At 35.2% G+C, this 26,943-nt stretch overlaps 2 protein-coding genes across 15 annotated transcripts in view; one reads left to right on the forward strand and one right to left on the reverse strand.

The window, feature by feature from the left end:
- The window catches only part of ABI1 (abl interactor 1), a 100,754-nt gene extending 75,945 nt beyond the window's left edge, over positions 1–24,809 (forward strand). Inside the window, exons 4-12 of one of the 13 annotated variants that reach the window (XM_060097644.1) lie at positions 1,723–1,737; positions 2,470–2,570; positions 3,873–4,013; positions 6,835–6,935; positions 8,071–8,151; positions 12,432–12,608; positions 15,889–15,975; positions 19,664–19,849; positions 22,682–24,809. In XM_060097644.1, the coding sequence (XP_059953627.1) occupies positions 1,723–1,737; positions 2,470–2,570; positions 3,873–4,013; positions 6,835–6,935; positions 8,071–8,151; positions 12,432–12,608; positions 15,889–15,975; positions 19,664–19,849; positions 22,682–22,857 (1,065 nt within the window). In that variant the 3' untranslated portion in view covers positions 22,858–24,809. The remainder of the gene's footprint in view (positions 1–1,722; positions 1,738–2,469; positions 2,571–3,872; positions 4,014–6,834; positions 6,936–8,070; positions 8,152–12,431; positions 12,609–15,888; positions 15,976–19,663; positions 19,850–22,681) is intronic. The other 12 variants (XM_060097645.1, XM_060097633.1, XM_060097637.1 and 9 more) reach the window with 12 other exon arrangements.
- Positions 24,621–26,943, reverse strand: part of PDSS1 (decaprenyl diphosphate synthase subunit 1) — a 46,750-nt gene continuing 44,427 nt past the window's right edge. For both annotated transcript variants that reach the window (XM_060097647.1, XM_060097646.1), the window contains exon 11: positions 24,621–25,069. In XM_060097647.1, the coding sequence (XP_059953630.1) occupies positions 25,012–25,069 (58 nt within the window). In that variant the 3' untranslated portion in view covers positions 24,621–25,011. The remainder of the gene's footprint in view (positions 25,070–26,943) is intronic.

A 26,943-nucleotide genomic window follows, 5' to 3' on the forward strand; every position in this document is an offset into this window, starting at 1 on the left:
TAGGACTTGCAGGTAGGTAGGAATCAAAGAGAGTTCTATTTTCAACCTAAGGTTCCAAGGAAATGGTAAACTGACTCATCCATAAGTGTAAATGTTAAGGAAATGAAGTGAGATCTTAAGGAAATAAAAAGCCTAGTTTTGAATGTGTTTGGGGGACACTGAAATGGAAAAATTTTGTAGGTTGCTAACAATTATATTTTGAGTTGTAAGGTAGAGAGATCATTTCCTTCCAACATTCGCTAACCCCGACACATCTGTATACATAAACATGCACTTAAGAGAGGAGGTTGTGCTCCATAAGAGGTTAAAGGTTACACCATTGCATAGTAGCAGAGTTCAACTAGAATTTTCATTCCCAATTAAATTCTCCTTTCATCCTTTCATTTGGGACCAGTTTACACTTGTATGCTGTTTTTTTGTTTGTTTGTTTGTTTCTTGTTCACTTGAAACAGCAAATGAGGGAAGATGTGTGGTCATATTTAGAATATTTCTAAGTTACTTTAGAATAGTATTTAGTGTATTATAATGCTATCATATTAATAAATCTTATCTTCAAGGATAATAAGGTTATTCCAAGTTTAATTTCTAAATCCAGGTGTGAAATGTAGTGGCTAGGTAGTATTCCAGACATTGTTTAATCAGGATAAAAATGAGCCATATTATTCTAAACAAACACTAAAGAATACCAAGATTCTGGCACAGTTTCTAGAGATGAGAATATAAGTCAAAGGATACTCCATTTTTGGATGATTTCCTTAATGTTGCTTCTGTAGTCACTTGAAAAATGATAGATAGATACATATTTAGAATGGCAAGTATTATGGAAAGAACTTGAGACCCCACACCCCACCCCAAAATGAAAAGACTGCAACCTGAAGATATTTTTTTCTTAAGTGGCGTGGTACAAGTAGGATGCTTTGGACACATTATTTCATATATATACGCTAGCCAGTTTTCATAGAAGTAGGCTTTAGGATCAAAGCAGCTTTTCTTCAGTTTTGAATTATGGTCAAACTCGTTCAGAAGAAAATTTAGAACTAAAGCAACATATAACTTTCTACTAGTGTTGGCCTGGTCAGGATTTGTATTCATAAGCTACATATGAGAGGGTATCCAGACCCTGTTTGCTTGTTCCTTAATTAGAATCTGGCTAAGCTATTACTGTGCATTGTAATTTTGTTTTTAAACACTGAGGTGCTAGGTCCTTTTCTGAATTTGGGAAACAAGCTGTGATTTTGAATTTTAACATTTGCAGTTTATCACTCTTTAAAATACTATACTACCATTCAAATAATGAATACTCATACATGGGCATTCATTATCCAGCAGTCTTAGGTCTTGTACACTGATGTATTAAAGTAGCCATACATTTAATGAGGTATGGTGTTTGTGTTTAAATCAAAGTTTGTTTTTTAAATCATCTGTGATTCAGTTGGATTAATTTCATAGGATAAAATACTGACCTAAGAAATTATTGGAGCTGCATGAGATTGGCATAATTAAGTGATTTCCTTATGAATGTATTATTTTGAAAAAATATGTGATACCCATGAATATTTCCCTACTGCTATGGATATCTTTTCTTTACAAAATATTTGAAATATGGCTGGGTAAAAGCTTATTAACATGAATTGAGTAACTGTAAATGTAAACCTGTCCTATCAGATATAACTTATCTAGAATTAATTTCTACTTTTTCCCCCCTTTTTTTGCAACGTAAAGTGGCTAAAAGCCAAGGTAAGAGTTACTACTTATCATTTGATCCACAGTTTCCCCTCTATATCAATAGAGGCTGCAGAGCCACTAAAATTTGAAAACTTTTCCTATGTCTGTCTGCTTTTTCCCCATAGGATTTATGTAGATTAAATATACTCAAACTCAGTTCAAATCAGCAACATTTAGCTTGGATGTGTTAATATATCAAAGATATATTGACATCTGCATTTATATAGGAACATTAATTTTGCTAACATTTATTGCTTTGCTCATTTTTTGATAGTTGCCTTGCTTTTATTGACTTACAATTAGGAGGTTTCCCAGGCATTATGTATGACTTTGTTACTGAGTTGTTGGGATAGAGATGATTTTTTTAGATGAATATTTTAGCAAATTGACACTGAGATCTGCAGTTTATATTCATGCGCACATTTCAGAAATTTTAAGAAACCCAGCATTTGAATTGCAGATAAGTTAGATCTCAGTGAACATTTTTAACAATAAAATAATATATAAAATTCAATCATCTCACCTGTATTTTGCAATAAATTGGTATGAAGGGCATAAAATAATAAGAAAAGCCAAGTACAAGTGGTATCTTCACTTTTTAAAATGTAGTACCAAAGTCTGTTATTAAAACTGTCTGGGAAATCCTTATTTCACATTCTGATATTAAAAAAAATAATACATGGTGTCAAAACACCAAGAGAACAATTTGATATAAAACTAAAAGCTTTTCTTTCCACATTTTAGCATGGAAATAACCAGCCTGCAAGAACTGGCACACTGTCGAGAACAAATCCTCCTACTCAGAAACCACCGAGTCCTCCTATGTCAGGCCGGGGAACACTGGGGTAAGAATTCAGCTACATATTACAAGAGGATTTGTATGTCAAAGGAAGAGATGTTTTTGTGACCTAAGTAAATGTATGGATCCTTGTGACAGGACCCTTTCTGTGTGATAATACTACCTTTTACAGATTCATTTTGGTTCCTATTTCCTTGAACAGAATCCAAAATGAACCTGCCTGTTCTGTAATATTCTCTAAGGAATTCTGTACTAGAAAAGTTTTTTTGTATGTATGTAAATGAGCATCATTTATTTATTATCTTCTAATTCATTAAAAAATATAAATATATAAATACATATATAAAAAGATTTATGTATAAATCTGAGTTACGTTTATTTAAAATGAAATGACCAGAAGGTTCCATATATGGTGTCTTCACATGTATTTGCAATATTGATATTACAGAGCTTTGAATAAGTGGTCTACTTTGTGTACTTTGGTTTGCTAGCCTGCAGTTCTTCTGTTTCCCCTGAGACTTGGGGACTCTTTACTTGGAGTACTTCTAACTGTGCTTCTGCTGGTAATCTTAGGGCCCTTCATTCTAGAGTAGCTTTGTGAGAAGGCCAGTGGAGAAGTAGAAAAGGTAATTGTTTGTGGCTTCTTCCTTTCCAATTTTCAATGCAATACAAATATTGAATACTTTGTAAGACGTTTCTGAAAGATTGTTCACTTTATTATAGAAAATTAGACTCCTTATTTTTGGTGGAGGGGTGGGGGAATCATTATTTTATAGTAACAGGGATCAGCAATCAGCTTTCTTGTAGGATCTTAGTTTCTATTTTCATTCTGTAAACACCTTACCCCTGAAAAAAACATACGAAGTTATTAGATAGAAAAGTTAAAATCATTTATTGAGAAGTTAATGGCATCACATCTAGGATCAGAATGTACTTGTTCACATATCTCTAGATTGAGGTAGGAGTAAATTGCAGAGGAGATATTTAGCTTCCATAATACACAAGGACAGTGGCTTGTGGGTTACTGAGCTGGGAATAATATGTATTTCAAAGTTTGATATTACTGAGCATTAAAAAAATTATAACCATGATTTTTAGAAATAAGATGAGAACTTTTAAATTACCCTTTCCATTGGTTTTCCTAAGAAAAGGCAACAAATTTTAGCTTTTGTATTAAAGTAACAAAATTCATACATCCCAATTAAAACGTTTTTTAAAAACAAACTTTATTATTTAAAAAACCCAAAACTTGTGTTCTACTTGGTTATAAAGGGACAGTCACAAATTTGGGAGAAAATACCATTTATCTTTCTTATTCATTATTCCTTTCTCTATTATGCTTCTTTAGACGAAATACTCCTTACAAAACCCTGGAACCTGTTAAACCTCCAACAGTTCCTAATGACTACATGACAAGTCCTGCTAGGCTTGGAAGTCAGCATAGTCCAGGCAGGACAGCTTCTTTAAATCAGAGACCGAGGACACACAGGTAAATTTTTAGGTTGAGCCTTTGAACATCTGAGAATGTGCGTTATTGATTGGTGACAAACTCCTATAGAGTTGCTGGTAAAGGTAAAGTGCTAGTCTAATGCTAATATAGAATGTAAAAGTTGAGGGTATTAATATTGTATATGTTCCTTTAAATTTATGTTATGACTTCCGTTTTTTAGATTTTTTAGTATCTATTTATACTGCTAGCAGATTGCTAGTATTTCCTCCTTTTGACAGAGGTACAAATGTATATTTGGATGAAGTCTGAAGAATGTTTTTTTTAAATAGTCTTTTAGAAAAGATTAAAGTAACCACGCTTAAATTTTTTGGGTAAAAGGTTAAACATCAGAAACTATACAATGTGATTTAAACTTTAAGAGGTTGGAGGAAAGAAAACAGTTTAGATCTGAGGAAGAATTTCTTAAGAGAGTTGATGTACTAGAATATGTTATTGTATAAATTCGTTTAAAAAAGTTCTAGAAATCAGCTACCCAGTGGATTTTTTAAAACTTGGTTATGGAACATAACATACATTCAGAAAAGTATATACTTTATTAAGTATGACAACTTGATGTATTAATACAAATTGAATATAGTCATGTAACCATCACCCAGATCAGAAAATGGAACATAACCGCAACCCAGAAATCCCCCTCAGGCCCTTTCCCAATTACTGCCTCTGCCTTCCTCCCCTCAAAAGTAGCCACTTTATTTTTGCGCATGTTTATAAAGCCAGACAAATTTATCGTATAGCTCAGTTTGTTTTATTCTTTGATTTTTACCTCTCACTTAATAACTTGGGCAAGGAACTTCTTTACCTTGACTTTTAGGTTGGTCTTATTAGAGATACAGCTTGGTAAAATCATTTTGGGGGCTTCAGTTATGCAGGATATATCATGCTCTTAGATGCTATGTAATTGTTATTTGTTGTTATTGTTACTGTTAGTAAATAAATTGTCATATTGGTATCTGCAGTTACTGAATCAGGGTAAGTTCAATGAGGACCAAAATTGGGTTTTTTTAATATGTTTATTATTGACTTATTATACCAAAGCATGGTTGTTCTTTATAGTGGATGTAGTAATAGTTTAATCATATTCAACAACTAGTTAGTTGTTAAGAGTTACTTCATTAGATATCAGGGATATACCTATGAGATATAGTTCTTTTTTTCAGGAGCTTGTTCTGTTAGAACAGGGATCAACAAACTTTTTTATAAAGGGCCAGATTGTCAATACTTTAGGATTTGTGGTCCATATGGTCTCTGCTGCAATTACTCAGCTCTATCACTGTAGCATGAGAGCAGCTACCAGCAACACGTAAATGAATGAGCATGGCTGTGTTCCAATAAAACTTTATATATGGCACTGAAATTTGAATTTAATATAATTTTAATGTGTCATAAAATATTATTCCTCTTTTGATTTTTTTTCTACTAATTAAAATGTAAAAAAAATCTTCTTAGCTCACAGGTTGTAAAAATCAGACCATGGGCCAGATTTGGCCTGTGGGCTGTAACTTGCCAATCTCCATGTTAGAAAAAGGCACATAAGCCAGTAATTGTGGAAGCACATAAGTGCAAAAATATTCATCTGTCTGTGATATGGTGGTGGCAGAAAGCAGAGTATTGGCCAGCTTGGGAGGAGGGAGGCCTTCATATCAAAGCTATTTTTGTTATATAAATACCTTTTTTCCCCTTTCTATTAGTATGTGATAATGTGATTATAGAATGCTCATATTGGAGAAAAAAAACTTATCTAGGCAGTGCAAATCATTTCCCTGTTGGGTTTCTGGGCCTACTGAGCTGATGATGTTGATTTTTAAAAGTATAATATGGAGCTTAAGGCTACATGTGTACATATGTACATTTGCATAATGTACATGTGCACACATACATTACTAAAGCTGGTCAGTGCGAGGTTGTATACCTAAAGGGACAGTAAGTCCATAGAAGTAATTGCTTAGAGTTTAGTAGTATCAACCATTCTAGACTGTGCCTTGCTGAAACTTCATTATTGTCTTATTTGTCTTTTTTTGGTCATGTGCTCATTTTTTCCAAACATTTCCCTGTTTTATTGCCATTCTTTGAGATGAGTGGAGGTTTACGTACTAATTTCAGACTAAAACTGGTTACCGTTTTTACTAATTTCCATAGCATCTTTTGTGGCTTCCGTCACACTATTTGTTAATGTCAATTTTCACAGTCTCATTGAAGAGCTCCATGACAGTGTGGTTCATGTCTTGTTTGTTCACTGCTGTTTATACGAGGTTTTTTTTGTTTTTTTTTTTTTGCGGTACGCGGGCCTCTCACTGTTGTGGCCTCTCCCGTTGCGGAGCACAGGCTCCGGATGCACAGGCTCAGCGGCCATGGCTCACGGGCCCAGCCGCTCTGCAGCATGTGGGATCTTCCCAGACCGGGGCACGAACCTGTGTCCCCTGCATCGGCAGGCGGACTCTCAACCACTGCACCACCAGGGAAGCCCTATACGAGATTTTAAATAAATCCTTGTTGACTCCTTGTACTATAAGATTATATTGGTCATTCATGTCTCAGTGATCTCTTATAGTTCTCAGTACTACATGACTATATTGGTTTTTCAGTAGATGGAGAAATAGAGTGAAACACAAGAACCACTTCAAGTGTTAGGGTTAAAATTTATATTGGACAATTAAAATTTTTCTTTATATATACTTGTGTGTATACATACAAGCACACACATATGCATCATAAAAGGAGTATTTAGTGGCTTTGAGTTGATTTTTTTTCTGAATAAATCTCTAGAATCGCTATCTTCATGATTTTTCTCTCTCCTTTGCAGTGGAAGCAGTGGAGGAAGTGGAAGCCGAGAAAACAGTGGCAGCAGCAGTGTTGGCCTTCCCATTGCCGTGCCTACACCCTCGCCACCCACTATTGGACCAGGTGTGTCATATACGCACCCGTTTTAATACGTGGTAGTAGTTAGGAGCTGTATTAGAGAAGTCTGAAGTAACTTAATTACATTCGATAAAACTGTTAAACTTAGGAGATTGTTGCCAGAATGAAAGCAAATTTAAAAACAATTTTTTTTTTTTTTTTTTTTTTTTTGCGGTACGCGGGCCTCTCACTGCTGTGGCCTCTCCCGTTGCGGAGCACAGGCTCCGGACGCGCAGGCTCAGCGGCCATGGCTCACGGGCCCAGCCGCTCCGCGGCATGTGGGATCCTCCCGGACGGGGGCACGAACCCGTGTCCCCTGTATCGGCAGGCGGACTCTCAACCACTGCGCCACCAGGGAAGCCCCAAAACAATTTTTGATTGGTTTTCACAGGGTCTTTAGAGTTTTGCAGATGTTTCTCCTTACTTATAGAAAAGCATATTATAAATAGCTTTATTAAATAACTTTCTGGACATTTTGCTTTAGAAATACTTGCCTTGGGCACAAGTCAAGAATGATATTTACTATTTCAAAAGCAAGCCAATATTATTGATAATTCAACCAAAAGATCAGTGTCTTTAATGTGAATTATGTATCATTGAACGTTGCCTTGTAGGCTAGTAAGTATGTCAACTCCACTGTTAGCTGGTTTTGTGACTTTACTACATTTATGTATGGTATTCAATACGTATTTCAGTAAAATGCCATGAATATAAAATGGGATTAAACTAGGAGAAGCTCTTTTACTTTTTAGATTATATAAAAATTTAAGAAATCATAGCAGAGCATTAAATTGGCCCCCTGATTTTTTATTAAGTGAAAGGAAGACTTTATGGTGTTAAAAATACACACTTTAAAAGTAAGTTTGATAATCAAAAGTTGTTAGGGAAAAATACTTAGTTTCTCAAGGATGTTGTTGAAAAAGGAGAAAAAGCTACTTATAAAAACAGGCATATTTTATAGTTAATGGAAGTGTGAACTCAATGGCCTTTTTACCTAGTAAAATTCTTACTCGTTCAAACATGCTTTACATATGGGTATCTCTCTCTTTTTTTCTTATTTCCAAAACATACTTCCTTACTGTTTCAGAATGATTAGTTCTGTTTATTGCACTCTGACCTGAATTATAAACTATTTTATTAGAAAACATTTCTGTCCTTCCTCCTTCTGGAGCTCCACCAGCACCACCTCTTCCACCACTTCTGCCCGTGAACACTGTGATAGGTGAGACTGCATAACCACTGGAGTGATTTACCTTACTGTGCAGAGTTCATAGTAAACTCCTCTGTTAGATGGCTCGCTTTTGTAGTTGTTAGGTTGTAGGTGGTAATACAAAGTTTAAAGTATTAAATCTAATTTACACTAATTTCTTCTGGTGAAAGGCCTCTGAAGTTACACAGAAACTTCTCTGTGATGTCAGATGCTTCTATGCCTAGTTTATAACCAATTTAATGTGGTTTGCATTTGTTCTGTTTAGATTTTTCTAGGAATATTATAGCAGTCATTGTTCAAAAAAAATTTTTTAATAGTGATGTAAATATTCTTTAAAGTGAAACTTGATTTGGAACTCCCTGGTATATATATACCACAGTCACAGGAGTGGGGTGAAGGTGGGGGACAAGAGGAAGAAGATGAAAAAGAGAATGGTGTGCCGTGTGGGGTACTCTGAGGCTTTCCAGTGGGTCACAGTTGAAAAACTCTGATATAGCCCAGGATTTATGGCATCTGAGGATGCCATGAAACATTTTGTTCAATAAAATACATTTAAATTGCTCCCAAGTTGGGGGAGACTGGATTGAGCATATAAGGAATTCCAAATATAGACTTGGTATAAAACCATTCAGCCTAGAAATGCACAGTAGCATTTGGGTGGAAAGGGATAAAGAGCTGTTTCAAATATTGAGAGCTTAGGTGAAATAAAGCCATCTAGCAACTTCTTTTCAAAACATTGGCACTTGTGCTCAGAGGAGAGGGGAAAAGGAAGTAATAAACAAAAGACCCAAGTAATAGAAATTGTTGGCAGAAAGTCCATGTGGGAAAAAAATGCCCTCAACCTAATTAATAATCAGGAAAACAAAAACTACAAGATACTATTTTATAGCTACCAGATAGGTAAAAATGTAGAAGTCCACCAGTACCAAATGTTGATGAGGATGTGCAGTAGCAGAAAGGTATGTTGCTGGTGGGAGTTTATTTGTTGATACAGTCACTTTGGAACATAATTTGTTGTTACCCAGTCAGGTTGAACCAGGTTTCTACCTGAGATTTATCAGTTTCATTTCTAGATATTTGCCCTAGCGTACTGGTTCTCAAAACACGGTTATGGAACTCCTGGGGGTTGCCAAAATCCTTTCTTGGAGTTTTTGCGGTCAGAACTATAGCCATAATAATACTAAGACTTATTTGCCTTTTTTATTCTCATTCTGGTACAAGCACACAGTGGAATTTTCCAGAGGCTACATAACATATGATAACATCATTTTTGACAGCTAATGGATTGTGTATTTATGTATTTTAAAGATAAATCAGTTTTAATTTCTAATATAGTAATCAATTAATTATGGTAATTAATCAATTTCTAATATGGTATAACCCACTTCAAAAAATTTTTTTTGAGGTTCTCTAATTTTAGAGTGGATCCTAAGACCATAAAGTTTAAAAACCACTATACTAGAGCAGTGGCTTTTGGAGTATGATTTACAGACCAGCAGCATCATCATCATGGGGGAACTAGTTAGGAATGCAGATTCTCAGGTCCCATTCCAGACCTACTCATTCAGAAACTCTGAGACTGGAGCCCAGCAGCCTGTATTATAACAAGCCCTCAAGGTGAAATTCTGATCACTGCTGAAGTTTGCGAACCACTGTTCCAGAGAAACTTAGGAACCATATTTAGGAATGTTCACAGTAGCAGTATAATAGTAATAGCAAAAATCTGGATGCAACCCAAATTCTACAGTGGAATGGATAAATAATTTTGGCATGTTCATATGCAAATAAAGCAATAAAAATGAATGATATATTGATATACTTATCAACATGGATGAATCTTAAAAGATAATATCAAAGGAAAACAGCAAGAATACATAATCAATACATAACCATTCCATTATTTATAAATTTGCAAGATCTCTGTGTGTATTGTTTAAGGTTATAATTATCTATGATTTTTAAAAAACTATACAGTGAGTCCCTTACATATGAACGAGTTCCGTTCTGAGAGCGCATTCATTAAGTCCAATTTGTTCGTAAGTCCAACAAAGTTAGCCTAGGTATCAACTAACACAATTGGCTATGTAGTACTGTACTGTAATAGGTTTATAACACTTTTCACACAGATAATACATAACAAACACAAAAAATAAAGAAAACATTTTTAATCTTACAGTACAGTACCTTGAAAAGTACAGTAGCACCAGCTATACCACTGCTGCTTTTACACTTGCTTCTGGACATCCTGGGCTTGAAATAAAGGTACTGTACCGCTGTACTCCATACAGTGCTGTACAGTAAAGTACACAAAAGCCAGCCACTTGTGGAGGATGCACGCACGTGACAATGTACACCAGACACGTGAACTAACTTTACGTGATTGGACACGCGAATGCATGTTTGCATTTTTTAAAAGTTCGCAACTTGAAGCTTCGTGAGTAGGGGACTTACCGTACAGTGAAGAGAGAGAATGTTTAACACATATGTTTTGGAGTTTGGGGTTCAGAGGGGGCAAACAGAAGCTTCAGTGATACTGGTAATATTCTAATTCTTGGAGCTGAGTATTTTTCCTTAAAAAATATATATGTAATATATATAAAATATAAATAATATTTATGTAAACAAATTATATACAACCACTATAAATAATTATATATATTAGTATATGTAACCATATGTATATGTATGTATGTATTATTTATATATAGCATGTATAGTTATGTATATATCAATCATACACCCTTTGGTATTATTTATTTCATAATTTTATTTTAATAAAATATTAAAATAAATTCTAAAATAGGCATAGTTTGGAACTACTATTAAATAGCTTTATTTTGGTTTTAAATCACCAAGACAAATAACCTGGATTTTATACAGTTTTTATATAAGTCAAAAGAAATATAGAAATCATTTTATTGAAATTTCTATTAAAAATGGTTAAAGGGTTACTTCTCAGCTCTTTGGAAAACTTACCTGTCCAGAGTTATTCATTTATGAAGGCATTTGAATAGGCTCTTATTTATAAAGTGTGTTTCTGTTTAGAAATTGATCATGTGGATGATTTAAATAATTAGTGACTGCCTATGGCTTGGGAGCTCCAAAATGTTGAATATTAGCACTTCTTTTAATGAACAATCTCTGCTGTATGGTTTTTTTTCTAATAATTTGTATGACCTCTAGGAGAGGTTAAATTGGCTGACTGAATGAAAGGAAACCAGGATGTTGTCTTTTTATTTACTCAGTCATGGTTAGATGTTTGGGAGGATAATGTTAATCCTGAAGTTACCTTTGGAAGGTATAGTTAACTTTAGAGGCTTTGAACTTTATATTAACCTTTAAAATTTTAAACTTCTGAAATGTTGGTAAAGATGACATTGAATAAAATTTTAAGTATTGTTAATACTTTAGTTAGTTTAAATATGCATGATAATTTTTTTAAAAAGTGCTTTGGGTGTAGTATGGAAAAAAAGCCCTCCAAGTATATGGAAAAAGATAATGGATTTTCTACACAAAGCTGCCTTAAAATGTCCATGTTTTACAGAGTCCAAAATTTTGTTCAGCTTTATCAGTTACAGAAATGTAAGTGATAGGGCAAAGTGTGTAATTCTTAAAAGCTGGGAGATATACAACGAATCTGACATTATATATAAGTGCTTTGAAACTAGAAATTGTACTTCTCTTAAAAATGATTCTACTATAATATGTATTGGTAATAACTGCTAATACATTAAACATTCAAATAAACATAGTAGTACATGTGGAAAATATGCTTAACTGTTTGCATTTTACAATTTAAGCCGGGTTTGGCTGGATAGATTCTTACACTGTGCTTCTGAAGATTTGGCAATGGAAAGGAGAAGTTTGTAAACCAGAGATTAAGACCTTCACATCTAAAAACTGATGCTTTCCGCCTCAGACTATCATTTGACACTTACTTTGTTGGAGAGACACAGTTGACATATAAAAGCTGTATATTTTAAAATGTTACAGAAAAAAATTTATACATTTTATTGGCAAAATACCATTTGGTATTATGCTAAATTAAAAGCCTTAAGAATATTACTTATTTACTTTTGCACTTTCCACACAGTATCTGTTTTTCCTTCTTTTTGTAACTTCAGAGATAGAGCTGTTTGTGTTTTATCTTTACTTTTCTCTTTATTTTGTGCTGTGGGCTTTAAAAAGTAATAAACATTTCTTGCTGATAGTCTCCTTCTCTTTGTTCTGCCATTGGAGTGACGTGCAATGCTCAAGTTCTTTGTTGGTTGCCTTTGACTAATGCTTTTCAGCAGCCCCGGGCTCAGCTCCTGGTTCCCAGTATGGCACAATGACCAGGCAGATTTCTCGACACAACTCTACCACTTCCTCGACATCTTCTGGTGGATACAGACGGACTCCCTCTGTGACGGCTCAGTTTTCTGCTCAGCCTCATGTTAATGGAGGTCCACTTTATTCTCAGAATTCAAGTAAGCTTGTGCTTTGCAGGTGTAACGGCAGCAGTGGAGCTCCTTTTGAAGGAAATTATTTGAAATTGTTATTCTTGCCAGTGATAGACAACAATTGAAACCGTGCTATTTCATGTTTATTTTTGTTTTAAGAAGTTAGACCATGGGGACTTCCCTGGCGGTCCAGTGGTTAGGACTCTGCGCTTCCACTGCAGGGGGCGCGGGTTTGAGCCCTGGTTGGGGAACTAAGATCCCACATGCTGCATGGTGCGGCCAAAAAAAAAAAAAGTTAGACCTTGAAGCATATCATTTTAAGAATAATTGCTTATCCCTTTCAAAAAAATTCAGGCTTACTGAGTATACTCGTATACTAAAACTTAACTGATGAAATTTTTACTACTGTAAGTAGAACTAGAGAAGAAAAACACTGAAATTAATTAAGCTGAATTTATTTTTATTGGCATGTTTGATACAGTTCAATAACAGTAAACTTAAAAACATTGTGACAGTTTTTCTTTACAATAATATAATGAAATTGCTGGCTATCACTTTTAAGCTTGTTAACCTATACTGAAATGAGTTCCAAACCATTAAAAACCATTTGTGATGCCTGCTTATTCTGTCTCTAATAATTGTAACAGTGGGGAGGACTTTCTTTTGATTTCTTTCTGTTCACCTCAAATTGCACATCTCAACACTAACTGCAATCAGTGTTTAAAGGCTGATAAGGTTAGAAAATAGCTTTGGCATAAAATGTGAGAAAGCTCAAATTGCTTAGGGTAGTCATTAATTTCACTTTCCATATCAAGATGCTCAATCCAACCAGGAGAAATCTGAAATGAGCCAGTTCAGTATTTGTGACTGGCTTGAAGCGGTGATCACCAGGCATAGAATGAAACACTTTCCCATGTGGCTTTTGTAGGCTGCATGTTATGTTATATTATTTTACCTAAAAAACACTGAATACTCCATATTTACATAGAAAGTTGGTTTTAAGTTCTTTTCATTTATGATGCATGTTTTGAACAAGTGTTTTGAAGTAGAGCTAAGGAGAAAGTTGTTATTTATTTTTTTGGTTAAACTTTAAAGACTAATTGTGTTATAAACAAAAAACCTCCTAAGAATTGAAAACCACTTTAGCAGAAATATCACAACTCACAGGTAATCCCAAAATTTTTACAACCCTTTTCCAGACTAAAATTTTCATCCAAGCTACTAAGAAACTTTACCAGTTAGAATTTTACCTCACATTTCCCCTGGTCTCCTTTTGGTAATGAAAAGTAGCTGGCGGCTGAGAATTCCACAGTTAATCTGATTATTAGTCTCACTAGTTTCATGAACTTTTAATTTTTTTTCATATTCGGCATTTTTAGATCCCATCTTTGTGTTCATTATTTTTCTTTTCATCACTTAGTTTACTCTGCAAATAGGGTTTCTGGTGACTCTTAACCTGATACATGTTGGTGTAGTTCTGTTTTAACAGTACTTGGGTGGGTTGCTTATCCTCAAACAACATTTTCATTACTGAATGTCTGTATTTTGGGACATCATAAAGCAAATTTGGCCTCAAATTTTAAATATATTACTGTGTGTTGTCAAATTATCCTTCAACCTGAGTTATTGTTGGTGTTGTAGTAGTAGTAGTAGTAGTATGTAAATGTTTTTAGTGTTTTGATGTGCATATTCCCCTTCTGTCTAAATGTGGTGATAATGATTAGTATTGTCACAATGTAGCCTCTTTTTCTTTATGTATTAACCAGCATGGCTCGTTACTAAGGGTTGTTTCTAAAAAATTTTTTTAGGTTTGTGGGAGTTTTTTTTTTTTTTTAAGTTAAAAAGCTACATGTTTTATTTATTAAAAGTATATATATGTATATACTGGAACAAGTGTGTGCGTGTGTATATATATATATATTTATACATGTGTATATATATATATATATATACACACATATATATATATACACACACATATACACATATATACACACACACATACTTGTTCCAGTATATACATACTTGTGTATACTTCTATATACAGAGTATCAGAATGAACCAGGACTAATTTCATAGTGAATTGAATGTTATTTTTAGCCATACAATGAATATTAATGCACATATACTGCTTTAAGTTGTTGCTTATTTGTACACTGAACATCTTTCATATTTTTATGCTTACTGAACAGAATTTGTAGATTGCATTAATTGAAACAATCTTTCAATTAAATGATCCTTGGGAGCCAATCAGTTGTTTTTCCATGTCAGTTTAGTGTCACTTCTTGGTGACTACCAGTAAACTGAATTTTGTGATTCAGTCCTATTGACTTTTTCTAAGCAATCTTTGGCCATTACCGTCTTGTTAAAATAAGACAGGGTGGTAAATATATGAATATTTACTTTTAGATAGTTTTAATTTTTAATACATTTGCTGTCAGTTTCCTATAAATTATGTATTCTCCAGAAGGAAGACGGAGTATGTTTCCAGCTACCCAGTGATTCTTTAGAAATTACTTTAATGCAAATAATTGCATATTTTACCTTATTGTTAGGTTTCCTTTTTCAGAATAGTGATGAAAGGAAGAATGTCACTTGAAATATCCCATGAAATTCACTGAACAATTAACATGGTATATGGAGCACTCTTATGCCCCAGTAAATTTAAGAGTGATGTCTTTAAAAATAAAACTGTCAACTTAAAAAGTAGTAATAACCTTGTTTTACAAACAAGGGTTTTTCCTAGAGAACTGTGTGTAAATTTGTTTTTAAAGGAAACCTGTAATTAATTCATTTATTTATACATGGAATAAACAGCTATCCTGTAACATATTCGTTTTATTTAGGTCCTTATTTACATTACCCTAAAGCTAGACATACCTGTTAGGTTGGAGAGATAAGGCGAAGACACAACATCCTAGAAACCTTTATTGGTACTTCACTGTTACCTGTTTTTTTAAAGTCTTTCCATAGAATTCAGAAATTTCATTGCGTGAAAGTGAGGGTGATGGTAAATTTAAATCTTACCCAAGCAATATAACATTAGGATTAAAGCAAGTGTATTTGTTTTTTAATAAAATTAACCAGCTGGCTAAACACAACTCAGCTTTAGGTTTGCTCCTGGGAAATGAACTTGAAGAAGGTTCTGCAGGTTTTTGTTTTGTTTTTTGTTTTGTTTTGTTTCATTTGCAGACTGTTCTTTGCATACTTATGTTTGTGGTCTTTGTAACTGACTTCTGCTTTTTGTTTGTTTCCTTTTCTTTCCTTTATCTGTTTTACTTCCCCCATTCTGTGTTGTTGCCGCCAGTTTCTATTGCTCCACCCCCTCCCCCTATGCCTCAGTTGACTCCACAGATACCTCTCACAGGCTTCGTGGCCAGGGTGCAGGAAAACAGTAAGTTTGGAAAAACCGAGCTATCCAAGAGTAGAGGCTGTCTCCTTATAGCATGCATGGCTGATGAGTCATCATTTTCCTTACTTTTATTGAGAAGCTAATCTTATCTTGAAAAGAGGTGCAGATATGTTATTGAAACTGAAGAGAACGATCTTCAGTTTTTCCTCTGTGTGCATGATTACTGACTCAGATGACTTTCAAAACTGCAGTTTTCTTATGTATTTACATGCTCTAAAACATGAAATCTGATCTTTGCAGATTCTTAAGAGTAATCAAACCCCAAAATTCAAATTGTTTGGAAACTACTAGCTTTCAATAGTTATTAGGGGAATTGAGTTCTCATCAAGATGTATAGAAAGTTTCACTGTGAGATTAAATTTACCACGCAGTTGGGATGGGTGTTTTTTTTTTTTCCTCCTTTGGTTACAAAACATTTTTGGAGAAAACTTTGTAGCCTCAGATTTTTATACAGAAATCATTTTGAACCTATGTACAGATTTGTTTTAAGATAAAAATGAATCTGCAAGAATAAGTAAATCACATCCATGCTTTCCGTTAAGAGTGATAATCAGTGTAGAGTCCTCTTCATGTTTTGGCTGTGTGTGGGCCCATGAGGATGATTTCTGAACATGCAAATTTAGGTCTTCTCTGAAGGTCAGGTTTAATGACTTTTGGAAATTCTTTTGAATATATGGATTTAATTAGGATAGAGTAGTTTTTATATTACTACCTGAGTGCTTTGACGTTCTGGGAGATATATAATCCTAACTACGTGATCATAGTGAGTGTTATTTGGCAAAATGAAAAATACCCCTATTACTGAATTTTATTATGCCAAAATAGCTGTTGAGATTAAGATAGTAAGGTGGTCCAGTACTAATTCACTTCATTTGGGATCATCACCATGAAAATAAATCTTAGAATGGTTTGAACAAATGTGTAACTCACATGACCAGCCCATACTCCAGGAGAAAACACTGTGGCAAATTCCACTGTGCGGCTTTTGCTGACCCTATTGTGTTATTCTCCACATTTCCTCCCTTGGTCCAGTCAAGTATTTGTTTATTCAGTGTTATGTCCTAGGCTCTGGGAGGAATATACATAGTCTAAGACAAAGTCCCTACCTTTAAGAAATTGGTGATTTAATGGGCTTTTAAAACAGTTTCAAAATGTTGAAACTTCTGAGCATAAACCAACCTTATCGTTTACATTTGGTTGGAAACTCTAATGTGTTTAAACATGTAAAAATAAGTGAATCTTCCCTTTAAAAATAAGTGAACAAAGGTAAATCGCTGGTCCTTAATGCTCTAAGAGTTTAAAAATTAAGTCTGCAAGAGTTTAAAAACTAAGCCAGTTCAACCTTTGAAGTGCCTTAGAGCCAAGAATTTTTAGGACACATTTAAAAATAGCCATAATAAACATCCATTTAGCGAGTCCAAAGCTCATTGATTAGGTTTTGGGTAATAACCCCTTTTTTATAGAAATTCAGTGTTAACGTACATTCATGGTCTTGCTAAAGAGGCCCACGGTACTATTTTAGTTCTTTTTCGCAAACATAAGAACTTGAGTTAGTAATTCTCCTTGTGCTGCAGAATGCCCAACTTTATTTGGCATCTGTTTTCTTTGAAAGCATGTTAGGAAGATTGTTGAAAAATTGCATATCAATATCTTAAATGTTTTACGAATTACAGATTTTCTGTGTTCGTTCTTCTCATAAACGTTCCCTTTCTTATGGCACTCAAATTGGTGATAATGAATGCACGTTAGCAGTTAACCTATTAATAAATGTGTTTCAGTTTAAGACATGAGCCTCTAAAAAAAGCAGTGTGTTTACGTCTGTTTATGATTAACATCTGAAAATGTTTGAACAATCATGCGTGGTGCTAGACAGAGTATTATGCACAGAGAATTAGACTGACCGGACTCTTGCCCCAGTGTATGTAACTTGAAGATAAGCCAGTGTAGATTAACAGCAGTTGGACATAGTAAACTAGTAAATTATGTATAAATCAAGGGTAAATGTATTTTAAGAATTCAGGCAAACATATAATTTATACATTAAGCCATATTAAGGATATGAGCTGTGGCTCTTTAATGTCAGAATGGATTCACATGTATTTTCTTCTCCTCAATAATATTTGCAAGTTTTATGGAGAAGGGATGGGCAGAAATAAAATGAATCCTAGCATTTGGAGGAAAAATAAATTGTACACCTGTTTGAGAGCTATCCGAATGAGCATCAGCACACAGGATTTGTTTCCTAATAGTCTTTTTCATCCCCCAACAGGATAAAACAGAAATCACATAATTAAATTGGTTATCAAGTAGGGCTATTATCTGCTTATGTTTTAAATCTGGGTTCCTTAGTTATATTCTCAGCGCATTATTCCAAATAGGGTGTAGAAAACTTTAAGACTATATTACAAGTAGATGATGACCATTTTCTTCACAGAAATAGCCCCAGAAATTGGCATTTGAATTAGTATGTTGGTATTCTGAATTTCTCCACTGCAGATAGTATGTAATTCCTGTATCAATTTATATCAGAGCATTTTCATATGTCTTTAACTTTTAAAGAAATTTGTCCATCAGAAACTTAAGAATTAGTTGTGCTCCAGCTCTGAATTCCTTAATATTGGGAGCATTTGTTACCTGGTACCATATAGTTCATTGAACACAGTTCTAGCCTGACATTTTCCCGTTTCACTGTTTACACCTTTGATTATTTAAATCACACACATACACATTCCACAACCATCTAGAATTTGAGGTATGAGTCGTTTTTATTGTTTTGCATGATTTGAGTTCTTTTTTTCTTTTTTTAAACATCTTCCTGCAGTACTTTATTTTAAAAATCTTTATTGTGGATGTATTCTTAGAAAATTGGATCTTTAGGATCTAGTCTTTCCCTCGTCCCATTCTTAGTTTTACTAGCAATAATGTAAAAGTCTTAGCTTGCTTTCTACATTTAAGAAGTTGATTATCTTTTAAAAAAAGTTTATTATGAATACAAATATTTTTGAAAATATTCAGTGAGATTTTTTTACTAGCTTGGAATTATTTAATTTTAAATTTATTTTCCCTTGTTAAAATTTAAATAAAATAATAGAAAAACGTACACATAGAAGCAGACCTAATACCACCAGCTTTTGTTTTTTCCTTCCTCCCAAAAAAACAAAAAATAAACATGTATCCACCCACTGGAGACTTATTTCTGTGGAACTAAAGGTAACTAAAAGCCAAAATCAGGGACATGAATGTGCACAATAAATGATTATCAAACCATTAATGTTATTCGTAACGTTTACTATAGTCCAAATGACAAATGTGATGTAAGGCTTATTTAAGGATATATGCTAACTAAAGAGTGACATTTGTTCTGATCTGAGCCTTGGAATATGGGAACTTCTTTATTACTGTAGTCTTATAAACAGATTGTCTCCTAACCTCTGCATTCATTAATTTGTAGAACTTCCTAATACCCTTAATTTTTTAGCTCATTTTATTATTGCAAAATTATTCTTAAAAGTAGTAGAAGCTTTAACACACCAAGCTTTTATTTCTAATCATTGCATGTTTTATTATAGTGCATGCTGTATACAAATTAGAGCTTTCTTCGATTCTGTTAACTTACGAATTTCTGTCTAGTCTGATTTCTGAATTCAAATTCAGTATCTGGATGTTTTAGTTGCTGATAGTCCGACCCCACCACCTCCTCCTCCACCAGATGACATTCCCATGTTTGACGACTCTCCACCTCCGCCGCCGCCGCCGCCAGTGGACTATGAAGATGAGGAGGCCGCTGTAGTCCAGTATAACGATCCATATGCAGATGGGGATCCTGCTTGGGCCCCAAAAAATTACATCGAGAAAGGTAGGGTACAGTCATCGTTGAACTGCTGTGAAGGGAAACAGCTAATTATAGTATTTTAGAGCCGTAAAAAACCTCAAGTCCAGCGTTTCTCCACCTTGAGAATAGCTTTACCAGCCAAGATGATTTAGTTCCCGTACATTCCCAATATAAAGTGAGGATTCTTTATTTTCTCTTTATTTTTTAATTAGAGTATGGTTGGTTTACAATGTGGTGGTGGTGTTAGTTTCAGGTGTACAGCAGAGTGATTTGATAGCTGTATATATTGCAAAATGAAATAGTTTAAACTTGCCAGCCATTCAGTCTTGTCACAACTACTCAACCCCACTGTTGTAGCACAGAAGCTGTCGTGGGGACTTGCCCGGCGGCCCAGTGGTCAGGACTCGGCGCGTTCACTGCTGAGGGCCCTGTTCAGTCCCTGGTTGGGGAACTGAGGTCCCAGAAGCCACGCAGTGTGGCCAAAAAAAAAAAAAAGAAAAGGCAGTTGTAGACAGCACACAAGTGAACGGGCACGGCTGTGCCCCGGCAAAATTTCACGGGCAAACCGAGGCACCGGCTTGGATTCGGCCATGGGCCACTGCTTGCGGACTCCTGGTCGAAACCAGAGTTGGTATTTAGTAGGGTTAGAGTCCAAGCCTTCAGTAGTCACCTTTGTAAATCACAAGATGACTAAAACCTGGTTTAATAGGAGTTCAGTTGAATATGTTAACCCAGCAGTATGACATGACTCTTCCAGAAGTCAGATTCTTAGGGTACATTAGCTGAACTTCAACCTAATATGTACAAATCTGATAATATTCATTTATATTAGACCAGTATTATGTTTTAATTTTGAGTACCGTATTTCAGGATCTTGCAAACAAGAATGCCTTCAGAGGATATTCAGGAGGCTGAAATATCTAGAAAGTGCATCTATAAAAAGAAACAGCTGAAAGCACTGTTTTTAAGTCGAGGAAAAGAAGATTTCAGAGGGACTAGACAGCTATTTTCAAATTTTTATCATGTAGATAGATGCAGATAAGAATATTAGATTTCTATTTCCAAAGAACCCTACGGTAAGTACATACAGAAGGGAGAGTTTAGATCTTTATATGGAGTTAGGGTCCTGGAGATAGAATGGACATTGAATGGTTAAATACTCAGCAGTGAGAGTTATTAAATGAGAGAATATATGCACTGGGGGAGGGGAAGTTAGGTGGGACTAAGTTTCATTTACAGAGGGGATTTGGAAAAGAGAAACAATTAAATTGACTGTTTTTATCAGCTCTTTGTACAAGTAGAACTAAGAACCCGAGGAAATAATATTTTCATTTTGCTGAATGACTTTGAGGGTATCAGGTGTTGTCATGATCAGTTTAAAAGTCATCTATACCACTCAAAATGTGACTCTGAATACAAAGAAAATGTTTATCCCTAGCAGTCACTGGGTTTTCTTGGGTGGTTATTTTTTTTTTTTTTTGCGGTACGCGGGCCTCTCACTGCTGTGGCCTCTCCCATTGCGGAGCGCAGGCTCCGGATGCGCAGGCTCAGCGGCCATGGCTCACGGGCCCAGCCGCTCCGAGGCATGTGGGATCTTCCCAGACTGGGGCACAAACCCGTGTCCCCTGCATCCGCAGGCGGACTCTCAACCACTGCGCCACCAGGGAAGCCCTCTTGGGTGGTTATTTAGCCAAAATACCAGGATAATAATTTGACATTATTTATTCTGTATGTTTTGGTGTTTTTGAAACTGGTATGTTAAGTGAGCTTGTGATCACAATACTGTGATTCTGCTACAGGATTAAAATGGAGAATGGACTTGAGTTTACTTCATATACTGTTTTGTAAAGGGGAAAAAAGATTGGCTGTTTCAGTTTAGCAAATGATGCTGTGGATCAGTACTTCACGTCTCTTCCTTATTATAATTCACTGGTTCAGGATAATTATGGGGCAAAGCCACCTTTCTTAAGGGAAAAATGAGTTCCAGAAGATCTTAAATGTCTTAAAAACTCTATTTTAAGAAAAACACTACCTGAGGTAAGTTAATGAAAAAAAAGTTGTATGACTACTGTTCCACATATACTAGAAAATTACATATTTCAGAATTATGTTGTAAAGACAGAGGAAGGAATAATTAAATTCATAAACCAATAGTTTGGAAAGCTGGTGGTAGTTTGATGCCTTTCCTTTCCACAGCACTGTTTGCAAAGGAAGTGGATATTTTGAACTCAGCATAATCACAGAATTGCAAAATGGTTCTCTAAGTCTTAATTAATGAGTCTTTACTCACCTATTTCCCCTTTAAAAATAGAAATTCTTGTTGACCTTTAAGGGGTGTATGTGTGTGTGTGTGTGTGCGTGTATGTATATGTATATTTAAATCTAGGTATAGCCCCATAAACTACATGAATATTCTCCTGCGATGAGTAGGAATATTTACCTCCCAGTATATTTTTAAATTAGATGGTTGTTACCTGGTTTACTGATTGGCTACGCAGCTTTGCTCACTATTTTGAATAGTGCTTTGCATGTGGTTGGCACTTAGTAGATATTTGAACGAATGAATTGAAACATCTAATAAATCCTAAAATTCAGAGATCTTTCCTACATAGGTTGGTAGAAACTCTTGACTTCTCTAATTTAGTTAGTTAGTTGTCAGTTTGGCCCGAAGATCAAGCTAGTGATTTAGTAGCCATGGTTGGATACTTGACCTACCTAGATATATAGATTTAAGAATTAAGACTTTTCATTAAAATAGTTGGGTTGGCTATACTGTTAATTGGCATTACATTTTAAAACTCGATTAAATGTTGGATATAGTGCACTGACATGATATTTCAACTCTTTTCTCCATAGTTGTGGCAATATATGATTATACAAAAGACAAGGATGATGAGCTGTCATTTATGGAGGGTGCAATCATCTATGTAATAAAGAAGAATGATGATGGCTGGTATGAAGGAGTCTGCAATCGAGTGACTGGTCTGTTCCCTGGGAACTATGTTGAATCGATCATGCACTATACTGATTAAATTTTTGCTTTTAAAGTAGGTTCTTATTATCACTCAGTCATACTGTGGGACCATTACGGTTAACGGGATTGTCTTAAAATGTGCCCATATGTTCAGGACATGCTGTTTTATTGGTATAATTGAATGTCTACCTGTAAGCATAAATCTCTGAGGCAGTTGGTGTATTGCTAAACAGCAATCTATACAAGAGGCTGTCTGTCACTGATTGTGCTTATATACTTACTTACACATTGTTAACTTCATGACCAGCCTAAATATTCTGGGGGTGTAGGGTATAATATTTCACAAATCATGATTCAGATTGTGCCATTACATGTTTCAGTGCAGCATGGTTACTAACGCTCTGTCAGACTAATATTAAAATCAGAAAACTTAAATGCTGGTGCTGGTCATACTTTTTGTTTAGACTCTCTCATTCTTGAAATATACTGTTTGTTTAAAGCATGCATACAAATTTATGTATTGAAATATACTTAACAAAATCCAAGATGCTTCTAGTTTGTGTAATACTTACTTGGAGTACTTGTACTTAGGTCTCTTGAAACGAATTGAGTCTCCAAGATCTCCATGTGAAACAAAGACAATTGGGTTACCTGTAGTCTTGTCATTTGTACCGAAGTTTTTTAATGAGTGAATTTGCATTATAAATTTTTTCCATTCATAAATACGTAAGTGAACCAAAGGTTTTTGTCCTTTCCTTCACTGGTTTGCTTTAAAAAAAATAATAACAGATACTGATTTATGGCAGAATTATGGTTCTATTTTCTCAATATATTAACTTGGAAAAAAAATTTTAGCCTTATCTCAACCTATCCCAACAGCAGTGGCTGATTTTTGTAGAATTTAAAATCGGAGATGGTTATTTACAAGTCAGTCTACTGAATTCCTTTTCTAACGTAACTTTTTCAAAGCTAAGAAAATGTGTCAAAGTGCATATGCTGTAGGTAAAATTCTTAAGGACTGCTCTATCAGTCCTTTGGTTTTCCAGTGGACTGTGATATACTGGTTCAATGAAAGGAAATGATAATCATCTTTTACATATTTTTTTGGTAGCAGTGGATGCGATTGATTTTTGAATACGCACTATTTAACCCATTACCTGGCACTAGCAACATGAAAAGATTTTAAAAATAAAATAATTGGGGAAGAAAGGTGCACCATGTATTAATCATGGAACAGGGATATAGCTGACCAACAGATTTGTATTGTCTTTTGACATAACTGAAATGCAACACGTGCACTTTGTGTGTCTCCTCTTAACTTAAGGGAGGGTTAGAGGGATGTCTTCTCTTCTCGTGTGTACAATTCTGTATTGCCTAGGATATTACAGTAGAGGACTCGGTTGTGGGTTTCTGTGTATTGAGGACTTGTTTGGATTTCAAATTACAGTTATGTACTGAGCATTACGGATAACAGCATAGTAAATGGTAAGACTAGTGCAAAACGTTTATTTCTGAAAATTAAAGACCATTATTGTTACCAAATCAATGTGACTGTTGCATACGCATTTTGCCTTTGTTAATTTTAAACATGATTTCAGTATCACTATTGATCAGTTACCGTCTTCATTTTTTAGAGTGGACTGTTCTCTTAATTTTGTATATAACCTGTTGTCTAAATTTTATGTACAGTCTTTTATAATAAACCATTCTCCTATATGAAATTTTGGATACTGTTAAAAATCTAACTAATGTGGATTGAAATGTAGACTTCACAGTTTTATGATCTTTACTCCTATGGTGAAACAAGATAAACCATTTGAATTTTAACATTGATTATTTATTTGTGTAATGGCTTTACATGTGGATATTAACCGTGTAAACAATACCACATATAACCATCAAGTACCACGATTAGAGTTTACAGGACTAGAATGACAGATTCGGATGGTTTAATTACATTTAAAAAGTTTTCTGAAAAACTTTGCCAATAAAAAAAAGTCCCATTAATAAGGTGGAAATTATTTTTTAAAATGAGTTTTTGGTTATCTGCACATGAAGCAAAGTATACTCCACAAAATTCTTTAGGCACAGTCTGGTAAAATAGCTGCCAGAAATAACAGAAAGAGTTGTCACTTATCTCTTGTGAGCACAATTTCCGAAAGTTGTATGAGGGCGTCTCTTTCTGGGGATGGTCGAAGTTTACTGATCTCTCTCACTGCTTCACGGCAGTACCGCTGGGCGAGGTAGGTTGTCTGCTGCACACCATCGCTCTATGGGACAAAATACAACAGAACAGATGCATGCCACCCACTGGGATCAGCTCTTAAATTCCTGCTATATGAATTAAAACATACTTTTGAGATCCGGTTAGTGAAGAGCCGAACTGTGTTTCAAATGTTCTCTCTCCAACTCACAGAGCTTCCTCCGCCCACTTCCTTTAGGCCCCTTTCTCAGACTGAAGCACGTTTTTATTGTATTAGCATGCCAAGGAGTGAATTCATTAATATCAAGTAACCTTCTCTTTCCCCCTATTTTTCATTTAAGCATTAGAGTTTTTAAAAAGTTCTACATATATTAAAATCTATACAGTAAAATTCCAAGTGAAAGTTAACACACATACATGATAAATAAAAGTACAGAAGAGCTTACGATGAAAAGCAACGGTTCCCTTCTTCCAAAGGCACCAGTTTTATCTGTTGGTTTTAATGTTTCGATTCGTAATTTTAGTTATCTATTGCCTTTCTGCTAAGAAAGACAAGGACTTAGCCCACCCGCACTGTCTCCTGATTTGACCGCTGACTGCTGTCTTTAGTTCTAATACAGATGACGGTTGTCACATCACGTAGCATCGACTTCTGACGTCACCTTATGAGGATACCAGTGCTCCTTCTCTTTCCTCTATCTTTACACTAAAGATTTGCATTCCACTCTGTACCCATGTTTTTATGTTGGTTCTTTCTTTCTGAAAGCTAAACACTAATAAAATAATTACATTTACTATTTCCGTTATGTCAAAATGTTTACTGCAGAATCAAGACATGTATTTCGTTCTCCATGGTTCCCTCTGTCATTCAGAACAGAATATGCGTAGCATCATGGTTGAGAGGCCTCTGGTTTTCTGAACCAAGTGACACAAAATATGACACATTTTAGTTTGCTTTGCCTTACTGTACGGAAGCTCACTTCTGAATATAACTGCCTCCTTCTCTTCGTTACTTAGACTGACTGCTTTGTAGCTCTGCCGTACAGCTGCCATCACAGGATGACTTTTCATTGAACTCTGGTTCATTCCACTGGTTTTAGTACCCATGTCTTTCTCTTTTTGGTGTTTCCACGGTTCTGTTGCACATCAGCAAATAACTTACCCAGAATCTGTGTACTGGAAGTCAACTTTTGCATTCTTTGTGTGACAGTGACATTGGCCTTCCTTAGTGGATGGTTTACTGGACAGATTCTAGGTTGAAAATGTTTCCTCATCATTTGGACGGCCTTGCTCACTGCCCTCTAGAGTCCAGGGTTTTGCTGCACCCTGAGCCAGTGCTGAACTTTTCCTTTTGTAGGTGACCACCTTTTTTCTGACTTTTGTTTTTCGAGTCTCTTCCTGGAATATTTGTTGCATGATTGTACTGATCCTGTTAAGAGCCTTTCTCATTTTCTTCTACTGCTGTTTTCATTTTGAAGACTTCCTCAATGTCACATTCCAACACTTCTTTGGAGTTGGCTTTTCACATTCATTTAAAATTTCTTAGCGCTCGTTCTTATTCCGTTTTTTTGAAAATATTATCCTGTTCTCGTTTGATGCAGTATTTTTGAATCCCCGTATTATTTTTCCTGAGTCTGTTTAACTTGGTCTCACTCTTTCATTCAGTGAGCTTTAATCAACTATTTAGCAATCCTACTAAATAAACCCGACTTGTCCGTTCATATTCAGTGAGGGAATAGGGGCTAGGAGCCCTGCGGCTGAACAGGCGGCTGGAGTTCACAGCTCTTTGGAACATTCCTGTGGACTTGTTGCCTACGTGCACTTCTGCCCGGGCTTGCTGGAACTTCAGTGTGTGGTGTAAGAGCCACCGTTAATTTCCCCCTTTTCAGTCCCACGTCTCACTTCAGCCGTCAGTAACATCATTATTTCTGAAGCCATGAC

Source organism: Mesoplodon densirostris, chromosome 4 (genome assembly GCF_025265405.1).
Source record: "Mesoplodon densirostris isolate mMesDen1 chromosome 4, mMesDen1 primary haplotype, whole genome shotgun sequence".
NCBI classification, from domain to species: Eukaryota; Metazoa; Chordata; class Mammalia; order Artiodactyla; family Ziphiidae; genus Mesoplodon; species Mesoplodon densirostris.